Below are 10,783 nucleotides of genomic sequence, written 5' to 3' on the forward strand. Positions count from 1 at the left end.
TTCATTTGAGAGTTTTTATTTGAAATGATTTTAAATACAAATAATATATATATATATATATTTTTTCCATTTACAATGACAGTTCCTTTGTAAACAAAAGTGGCAGATTCATTTGGGTGCTTCTCTGAACTGAAGTGGCCTGAAGGCCCATCGCTTGGAAAAGGTTTCTAACCTCCTGAAAAACCTCTGGGTTTTGTCATGAATTGCTGATGCTACATTCGATTGCAGAACAATAATCAGAATTCAGAATTAAATGTGGGCTCAGGGTCAAAAACAGGAGGGCATTATTTAAAACATGTTGTCTGGTCAAAGTGTAATGTCTCCCAAACACAAAAAAAATGACTTAAAATGTTCAGATACTAATTATGAAAGATATATATATATATATTTGTAATAGCTGAAACTGCCTGGTCATCAACAGAGTGAAAACCCACACATACATATGGAAGCTCTGATCTGCCCAATCTGACAAATAGATTTATATATTTAAAAAAAGAAAAAAGTAAAAATGCAAAAAAAACAAGACTTGTGTTGCAGAAAAAAAGGTTTTCTTTTTGTTTTGTCATATTTGCCTTGGATTCCTACAAATGGGAAAACTTATCAGATTTCCATCACAAACTGAAGTGTTTCTACATGTAATAAGAAAAAAAAGGGACAAAAAAGAAAAAAAAAGAATTATACACCGCTTGTTACTTTAAATAGGTAAAAACTATATCCCTGCAACAAAGTCACAATTCCCAATAAACTGTCAAAATAGCTGAACTTTGATTTGTGGTGGCATAAAGAGCGATATGCACTTCAGAGCTTGCTGCAGAAAAAGGTCGAATTTAAATCAAAAAACATAAAATAAAGATGTGATCCCTCTCTCATGTGACTGCCGCCCAACAGCTCATAAGCAGCAGGACTTCAGTTCTATCTGTAAGGCTTTGTTGAACAATGAGTTTACATTGGAATGTGCTACAAATAACAGGAAAAATATAAAATTCACTGATAGGAGGGAAACAAAGGAAATCGCATCTCTAAAGAACCACAAGTTTACAAACCTTTAGACTTGATGGGTTGTATTTATGTCGCATATATGAAGTAGTACTCTGAAGTCAGCACATCTTAACACTGCATATTTTCCGCGCTCCCCCAGGAACACCTGAGGTCACACTTTATATCAGAATCCACCTGCTGTCAACACACAGGTGTCTTTCGGAGAAAGGAGGGGAAAAACATGAAAATGTTAACACAACCGATTAGAGATCATCCCTGTAGCAAACGGGGAGTTCAACTACGTATGCAGTTTAAAGTCAGGGGAACAGTGGAAACGGAACAAAAAAAAAAACTGCACTCTGCCCCTTTTCACAGAAAGGAGAGATGTTTCAAAGTTGACTCCAAATTTTCCTAAAACACTTAAGTTCACTTCTCTGGATTCGGCGTATAAACATAAGGATCAGGGATTTAAAAACCAGAGTGCTGACCTCCGTACAGAGATCCTTCTAGCTAAATTTGAAAAATCCGCTTTTCCACATCCACTCCCTCAAGAAAAGAGCCCATACCATAATAGGTCCTCCAGTCCACAGTGTAGCCATTTCTCGCACCTTTACAAAGACACACAATACACTATTTACACACACTCACTCACTTATACACCCACTCACACAACCAGGCCCTGTTAGTATTGACAGAAATGCCTTCTGCTTGTAGCAAGATCGAACAAGTCTCTGTAAAAAAGAGAAATTATTGAGTCGCCACAGTTTGTCACATTGTTACGGTGAGATGGTGAGGGCTATGTGTGCAGAAACTCTCTCAGGTGATTTATTGTGGGTTGTTTTTTTTATTTTGGCAGGCACAACTTCTCGTCACTAGTGAATGGGTGGCCAGTCCGAGGGAGGGGGGGTTTAGAGCGCGCTCTGCTTTTCAGTCATCTTCGTCCTCGTCCTCGCTCTCCTCGATGCCGTCGCTGTCCTCCTGCTCTTCGTCCTCTTCCTCCGTGTCAGGGATGTCCCACTGTGGGTGGTTGTCGAGCATGGCTTTGGCCTCATGGACCTCCAGCTGAGAAAAAAAAAAAAAAAAAAAAGGGGGTTACTTAAATTAAAAAAGACATTTCAAAGCATAACTTTTATAATATGATTAATTCCAAATTTCAATCCTATTATTTGGATTACAAGCAATTATCACCGATAATTGCTCATCTTTTGCACAATTCATGACTTTAAATCCAGAATGTTCCTTTGAATTTTAATAGCTGTACAGTTGTGTTGTAAAAAAAAAAAAAAAAAAGACAAAAATCCACCGAGACTCTTTGTTTACCTTCAGAGGCTTGATCTGGTCCAAACCTAGGTACGAATCCGAACGGAGGATAACAGAGTACTGGTAGTTTCCAGTTTTAGACGGAGCTGGAAACTTTAATTCCACCTGAAAAAACAACACAAAGACAATCTTTTTACCTTTTATAATCAGTAGGACTAGAAATCCCATTTATGTAGTTGTGAAGCCGCATCAAAAACATGGTGTTGATCTGCTGTCCAGTAGAATAACATGATGTCTTTTCAGCTTTTCGAGATCCTAAATCTCTTTTTGGCTGTGGACAACCAGTGTCATATTTTTTGCAAAGCAGCAGTGGATGCAGTTTATTAATCATCGCTGTTATCTGCATCTGCAGTTACTTCCCAGGAGTCAGACCGCTGGTGGTAAAGTTTTAACTAACCAGGAGTCTGCTGAAAAAAAAAAAGATGCATGAGTGTGCGAATAGTAATGTGTAGAATAAAAAAAACTTGTTTTATCTAAATCATTTGTGTTTTTATGGACAGAGACGACAGTAGAATTCAAATACACAAACAGTTCAGAGTTCCTGAATCGATGCGGAAAAGAAACAAAGCTGTGAAGACACACAAATAGAATGAAATGGCTGTATTGCCTCTTTGACATATGTCATCTTGGATCATTTGTGTGTTCACATTTCCTAAATTTGCTTCATGATATTGTTGAAATACAACAAAAACTGCTGGATTTCAACAATATCATCTGACAAATTACCTGTTATCCTCAAGAATAAACACAACTGGTTTCAATGGTAAATCTCAGATCACCTAAAACTCCGGTTGTGAAAACAACATCCTGCTATAACATCACAACCATCAATTATCTGATGAAAGAGTCCAATAATTATTCAGCATGAGGAGCGAATAAACAAAGCTGCTGTTTGCTGCTCTGCTTTATTGATGAAGGGCCGCTCTGCTGGTCATTGACCCAACAAATGACTGCGTTGAAGGGACTATTTGTTTTCCCAACAACAGGCATTCGAGCATGAAAGGGACACCACCGACCGACTACTACAATCTTCAGAGCATCAACAGGCGAGCTTTAATAGGGCTCATATGTAGCCTTTACTCCACTGTTTCTGCCACGCTCCAGGCTGATGATGGGATATAATAAGTACACTGACAGAAAAGATGTTGCCTAGAAACGGGGCATTTCCAAAAAAAAAAGTACCTTCTCTCCTTTTTCTGATTTAAATAATCTGGAGACGTTTGCAGATGAATGTCATGTTATTAAAGGATGCATGGAGAGACGGTGTGATCGCCTGACCTCTTCTGTGTCTTTGAGTGTGCAGACATGGTAAGGCATAGAGACGAGCGTCTGATCTCTGCGGTCTGCGATGTACAGCCACCACCACTCCTGCTTCTCTTCGGGGAAGTAGAGGCTATAGACTGGATGTGTCACTTTTGACTTTGTTTCCAGCAGCGCTCGCTCTCGCCGCTGGATGCTTTGCTGCAAGGCCTCCCACTCCTGACAAACAAGGAAAACATTTGTTTAGGTAGAAAACTTTGATTCCCTTAACTGTGAGGCCACTAAAGGAAAACTAGTGAAAAAGAGCTCCTGACCTCTTCGTCGTCGCCCGCTATTTCATCAACTTCTGTGTCGCTGTGTTTGTCGCTATCTTCGTCTCTCTCGCTGTGAGAATCTTTATTGACTTCGGCCTCATCTGACTCGCTGCCTTTATCCGAGACGTCATCATCTTCCTCTTTTCCTGCTGGCGCTGCTGTTGAGGTCGTTGTAGTTGGTGGATTTGTAAGCTCCTGTAAACAAACAACAATCAGTATTCCCATTTTGCATCAGTTGGCCTCTTATTTTTCCAGAGGCGATGCTTACGTTTCCTGTTACACTGCCATTCGCCTGCTTGGTTTTGGCAGGAGCAGGGGTGGCCTTCTTCTTTGTTAGCTTTTTCCTTTTGGACTTGGCTGTCTTCTTTGCACCTTTACTTTTGTTTTGCCACACTTTGGTTTTGGATTTGTTGGCATCTCCTTGCTTTAAATCAAAACAGAAAAGATGTGATTTTCTGTGGAAAATCAGGAATGAAATGTAAAAAAATTAAAATGTTGTAGGTTTTGTTTTAGGTGAAATTCTCACCGCTTCCTCTGTGTTTGCACCCTCTTCTCCTTGACACGATGCTGACTCTTGCTCTTTTTCAAACACATCCTGCAGGTAAATTCTATATTTTAGTGAATCTTCTACACATTGGAGGGTCAACAGCTCCCTCTTGTGGCTACTAAGTGTATAGAAAAAGCCTTTCGCACTTTTTTTCTTAGCAGATTTATGTCAAAGTAAAATGAATACTTACAGCCATCCGCTTTCTGGTTAAAGTGACAGTTACTGTGACAATTGAGCCCGCTGTGATGTTATGGCTGTCTTCATCATCAAGAACTGGAAATAGAGACATAATTCCATTAACAGTGAGGATAAAAGTGAGGATTAAGAAAAAGAAACTTTTCTGTTAACAGTTTTTTATGTTGTTGTCCTGTATTAACTTGAATTACTTGTTAATTAAACGGAAAAAATGCAAAACCAGCTCTTGGATTTGTTTACAGAATGATGGATTGATCCTAATTTTGGCTGAACCATCATCTTTGTTCTGAGATGTTTGAAAAAGCTTCAAATCACTGAACCTACAGACTTTTGGTTTTTTTAATGACAGAATGGAATTTACAATGTGATTAGGACTCCTTAGGATGAATTACTTGGTCATAAAAATGAAAATCGCAAGATTATGCTGATCGTCTAAAGGTATGTAAACCAATTCCCAAGCTGCGACCACAAATACAAGAAAGAAGCAGGGTCAATATGACACAAATCTTCAGTGGTACAGTGGTATGGGGGGGGCGTTTTTTTGGACTTACCCTGTAGTTTGGTTTCCATGGTGATGCTAGGAAAACTGCCCAGGACACCCATGACCTCATCGTACTTCTCCTCCCCCAGGAAACGCAGCATGCTGCGTCTGTCTGAGTCCTTCAGGCTCACGAGGTCCTGTAGAGTTCGCACCTTATACTAATGAACAACAAATAACAGAGAGGATGTTTAGCTTATTGGAATAAATAACAGAGATAAAAACGGGTGTTGTGAACTACAATGGGCACCTTCTTTGAAATGCAGTAGCGCAGGTGCTCCTCCTCAAAATGAGGAAGCTGCAGCAGCGGCGACTTGGACTCCTGCAGGCCTTGCACCGTCATCTGAGTCAGCTTCATGCAGTTCTCGATGGTGACCAGTCGAGGAGCATGGAAACCTGGAGAGAGGCATCATGATGCTGACGTGACCGCCGTGGCCAGAGAGTTTGTGCGGGAAAAGCATAGAGGAGCGGGCGGGGCAATGATTGACGTTTGTGTGTACCTCCTCTGCTGTTGGCCATCATGGTGAGCTGGCAGCCCACATTGATCATCTCCTGAAGAAGAGCTGGGCTCTTCCTCACCACAAACCTTTGATCTGGAACAAATATAAAATGTAAGACTTAGAAAATAACATTTAAATCCTTAAAGGAGCATTTTTGCAGAGTTTTTTTTATGCAAAAATGATTATTTAGCCACTTTAACTCCATCTTCAGAGAAAACTTCTATGGTTTTAATAAAACATTTTTACTTTTGGGGTCAACATATAAAAAAAACCTTCACTAATAAACCTGAAGGACCATAATTATTAGCAAGATTATTAAATTATTTGACAATAACATGGCCTCTCAAACATGTAGCTAGCTGTTTACAATTGTGTAATCAGTTTGTTTGTTTGTTTGTCTGCCATGTCCTACCTTCCTCCAGTTCCTCTGACACGTCCATGCGCGCAAGATGGGATAGCAACAATACCCGAGCCTTCAAACTGTAGGGGTAACAGAACGGAGGCTCCTTCTTTTTCACGTTGATGTTGCCCAACTCGCGGATCAGCTGCAAGAAAAGCAGGAGAGGAGAGTTCACAAAGCGGTTTTTGTTTATAACTCAAAGAGAGTGACAGAGAAACATGATCCTTTGGAGAAAGTGCTAAACGGTGATTTAACAACAAGGGTTTCAACATGTTTTTAACATGTTCTTATTTAACATGTTCTTTTTTTCTTTTCTTATTTTCTTATGTTCATATTTCTTTATTCAAACCGTTGTTAATCATGAGCAGACAAAGAGAATTCTGCTTGAAAAATCTTATAGTTGTAACATAAAAGCTACAATCAGCGAGCTTCCATTCTGATGCCGTCACTTTTAGACAAATAGATCCATGAACGTCTGCTTTCCTCATCTGAGCTGCATCTGGCTCTAAACTGTAGCTTCAATGTTGCTCGCCATTTTTGTCGCACCGCTACTGTTAGGTTCGAGGTGTGAGGGGTTGTAAGCTAACAGAAGGAGAGTGCAAAGATACTGATGACGGGAAGTGGGGGCAGGGTTACTCTGTGCCAAAGGCCCGCCTACAACTCAGATGGGAAATTTCTAATGAAGCTATGTTCTTGAAAACAGAACAGTTTTTTTTTTATTTTGACAAAAAACAAAAAAAACAAAAACGCATGATGATAGTTAAAAGACCATTGGGGACACTTTAGCAATAGATCAAAAGATGATTGGAATGGGTCTTAAAAAGCACGGCTGAAATCTTACCTGTGGAACTTCCACATTATCTGTGGGTCTTATGGTTGCCTCTTTGTTGCTGCGAGGGTCGAACTCAAAGGCTGCAGTTAGCACCATCGTTAAACCTGCAGGAGAGAAACTCAAAGTCAACATCACACAAAAACAACGAAAATAAAACACATTACTTTAATTCACTGTCCAGCATACAAATTGTTTCCTTAAATATTGTATTTTTTGGAGTATACGTTTTGTTCCTTTTTGCATAATTTAGCCACAATTGCAACTTGTAATCTTTTTAAAGGGCATATGCCATGCAAATTCCATATTTTTAACTTTTAAGTGCATCATAGTGTTCATCTCTAACGAAAATAAACCACAAATGAGTATTTTGATCCGTTCACGCATTAATGAGTATTTCTCTAAAAACCTGCGCTCAGAAGAACAAAAACGAGGCGGGTTGTCGTGAGCTGATGTAGAACGGTGAAACAAGTCTGTGCTGCCAGCCCCGCCCCCCAGGCAAACACACCCGTTTTCTCCCCTGAGCGAGCAGTGATCGGCAAAAATGCTTCAAAAATGTCTGTGTGCCAAATATAACATGATCAAATACATGGATAATGTTTACTATAAAAGGCTTAAGAATAGCATGTTATAAGCCCTTTAATATAAATGTCAGCAACCAGTAGACTAGACCACACCACTATAGATGTGCATCAGTAGTTTGTTAGAGACAGCAAAGCAGAAGAAGCGCAGCTCAGTCTTATGCCGTTTTGGCAGAATTGCTCTAAAGTGACACAGAAGATGAAAAATTCGATTTCTTTGCATGTTTTTTATGCCATGGTTATTTTAATAACGGTTTATATGTTGCGCTAATATTCTAGATCCCTACTATATTAAAAGAAGCTAAATAGGCATCACTGTGTTATGGTGATGAAGCGCGTGTTATTGTCATCTATTCCATCAATGATTTACTTTTCAATATGAAATGTCTGCTTTTGTTCCCATATTTTGTTCAATAAATTTCTCCTAAAGGTTTGACTTATACTATTGTGTCATATTCACTTTTATCTTCCTTATTATGCATTTTTTTTATGCTGTGACTTATCCGCCAAAGCGAAAAATAAGGTAAAACATTGCTACTCTAGAGTTAAGTCATGGGATTTTTCTTTTTTTGAATCTCACGTTTCATGTTCATATTTGGCGTCTTGTACATGAAGTGCATGAACAACTGGGTGGTGTTGATGAGGATCTGGTCGCCACTGTATCGGATGGAGCGGTACCACCACGTCCCCTAAAGAACAGAAGGAGCAAATCAGACATGTGGGGTGTGATCTGGCCCGGCTTTTAGAAAAGGAGTCACTCAAAAAGACGCACCACTACTACAGGGAGGATCACCATAAAGGCCAGTCCATACACCAGCAGCACCTGTGAGAAGAAAACCCAACTGTCAGAGCAAAGTTTGATACCTGGATGTGGTTTCCTAGCAACTGAAACACAAAAGAATGTCAAACTACTTAGTAAACTCGTACCAGCATTGAATTCTTCTGGTCAACTATCCAAGCAGGCAGAGCAATACCAAAGCTGGTGGCTGGAAAAGAAAGAGTTGATTTTCGTTTTGTTTTGCGTTATTTTTCTTTTCATGCAGACTCAGCATCGTAGATGCAGGAGGTTAGGAGCTCTGCTCACCTCCTTGACCGTCAGGGTTACCATACTGCTCCCAGTTCAGCCGAGACTGCTCATTGGTCAGACTGAAAGGGAAAAGAAACAAAAAAGGCGGGGTCACGAGGGACATTCATTTCACGGGTGCTGGTTGAAGTCAACAGCAGGAAGATCGCTCACGCAGAATAGGCTTTGGCGATCGTCATAAAAGTGGTTTCGTCACCACCTCTGTCGGGATGGTGCTTCAGAGACAGAGCGTGGTACTGCTTCTTGATTTCTGACAAAGTTGCACCCTGGAGGATACAGATACAGCAAACAGCAGGATTTAATTAAACCCTGAAACCCTGAATGAAGTCTGCATCTGGATCTTAAAGTTGTAGGACGTGGGAAAACATGAAGTGTGGGACTTTACCGGGTCCAGGTTGAGGACTTCATAAGGATTGTACTCCTGGTACTCTCTGTCCAGCTTAGACACTTTGTAGGCTAGCAGCAGGAACACAGCCCACCCAAATAATAAGGCTGCTTTCCTGAAAACAAGCCAAAAGAGCTTCCATTGGTAAGTTTTTATATTATAACAGTATGGAATTAAAATTCCTTCTGATATTTTAAAGAAAAGATTTTGCCATCGTTAATCCAAAAATGAATCCATGGGCACAAACACACATAAGCAGGGCGAGCTTCCTTATTGCATTTATGCGCACAACAACATAGTTCCACTTCAATTGTACGAAAATAGAGGGAAAGACTTGTTGTCATGACAACCCCTCACCACCCTGAGCAGCTCAACCTGAAATATAAATAGTTATAAATAAAATTTTGATCACAACCAACTTTAAGCCATACAGTTTTACCAGCATTAGGAAAAAACACAAAACACCATGAAGAAAAGTATCATCAACCATCGGGCCAAATATGCAGTAAGATGTGAGGACTTTTTTTTTTTTAAAAGGTTTGAATTCCATGTGGAATGCACGGTGGAACAGTGGTTAGCGCTTTTGTCTGACTAGGTTCAAATCCCAGCTGGGAGCTTTCAGTGTGGAGTTTGCATGTTCTCCGTGTGCGTGCCTCTGCGGGCACTCTGGCTTCTTACCCACAGTCCAAAAACATCATAAGTTGATTGGTGACTAACTTGTCCTTAGGTGTGACAGACTGTGAGTATGTGTGCGACAGGCCAGCGACCAATCCTGGATGTACTACGCCTTTGCCAGACTCTGGGAGCCCCGTGACCCCGAAAAGGAAATGTATAGATGGAGAAGTCAACACAGGAAAGCAAAACAAATCTATGCAGTACTTACTTTAGTGTTGGAACGAAGCTCTGCTGAGATTTCATCAGCCGGAGGCGGTACCACAGACACCTGCCATGCACTCTCCGCAGGCTCTTCAGGCGCAGTTGTTCTGAAAGAATTATAGAAATTAATAAATAACTAAACAACCCACTGATCTCAATATCTCAAGTTTCCACTCATAACAAAGAGTTGGAACGCTTTGCAAACTTTTTATTTATTCCAATGAAAACACTGCATGTACTTGCACTGTTGACAAACAATGAAACACACATAAAAGACAAATAAACAGATTAAAACTAATTAAAATGTGTGTATGTGACTTTTTTATAGTTTTAATTTAGAAAACAAAAACTTAAGTGTTGGGTTTGTTTCCAAACGTGGATTATTAGGTGAAAAAATATATATATCAACATAGTAGAGGCCATGGGTTGCTAGTAGTTGTAGTTCAGCTCCGATCAGAGCAGACGTGTTAGCTTCTTTTTGGACGCAATAAGTAGAATTACGCAGCATGTACGCCAACAACCAGACAGAGATTATCGCCACACCAGCTGGTGAACATTTACGACCAGCGCTTTACCGAAACGACCCCCGCCCGGTCAGCTGAGTTAAGTTAAGTGAAGTGCGATAGCACTAACTAAGTCAGACATCAGGCCTTACCAGCATTCTGATCCCGCGGCCAGAGGTAATATGTGGCCGGGATTACAATGAGTCCGACGAAGGACGTGAGAAAATAGAAAAATGTGTTGCCGCTGTCGTCATATTGGAACTGTTGGCCGGCCATTTCGTAGCGGCGCTCGGTACCCCCTTCTGCTTCTTCTCCACAGCGGCGCTTCCCCCTTCAGAGCCGATGCGTTTAGACCTGACAGCCCCGTTAGCGAGCCAGCTAGCATCTAGGGAGAGTAGTCCGATGCATCGGTGTACGTGGTGTACGCATGCGCAATGTGGACTCTCTTCTTCTATTGAATTTCCCGCTGCGTT

At 40.6% G+C, this 10,783-nt stretch overlaps 1 protein-coding gene across 1 annotated transcript; it reads right to left on the minus strand.

Annotated features, from left to right (window-relative positions):
* Positions 1-10,783, minus strand: sec63 (SEC63 homolog, protein translocation regulator). Its single transcript, XM_004083708.5, has 20 exons — positions 10,463-10,783; positions 9,815-9,914; positions 8,932-9,046; positions 8,700-8,812; positions 8,547-8,608; positions 8,390-8,448; positions 8,235-8,285; positions 8,043-8,151; positions 6,894-6,988; positions 6,065-6,197; positions 5,653-5,745; positions 5,403-5,548; positions 5,166-5,313; positions 4,610-4,692; positions 4,399-4,467; positions 4,141-4,296; positions 3,873-4,067; positions 3,577-3,777; positions 2,299-2,403; positions 1-2,040 (listed from the first exon to the last, which is right to left on the minus strand). The coding sequence occupies exons 1-20, from the start codon at positions 10,584-10,586 to the stop codon at positions 1,906-1,908; spliced, it is 2,292 nt and encodes a 763-aa protein (XP_004083756.1). The 5' UTR covers positions 10,587-10,783; the 3' UTR covers positions 1-1,905.

Source organism: Oryzias latipes, chromosome 24, assembly GCF_053564925.1.
Source record: "Oryzias latipes strain Hd-rR chromosome 24, Olatipes_Hd-rR_3.1".
In the NCBI taxonomy this organism is placed as follows: Eukaryota; Metazoa; Chordata; class Actinopteri; order Beloniformes; family Adrianichthyidae; genus Oryzias; species Oryzias latipes.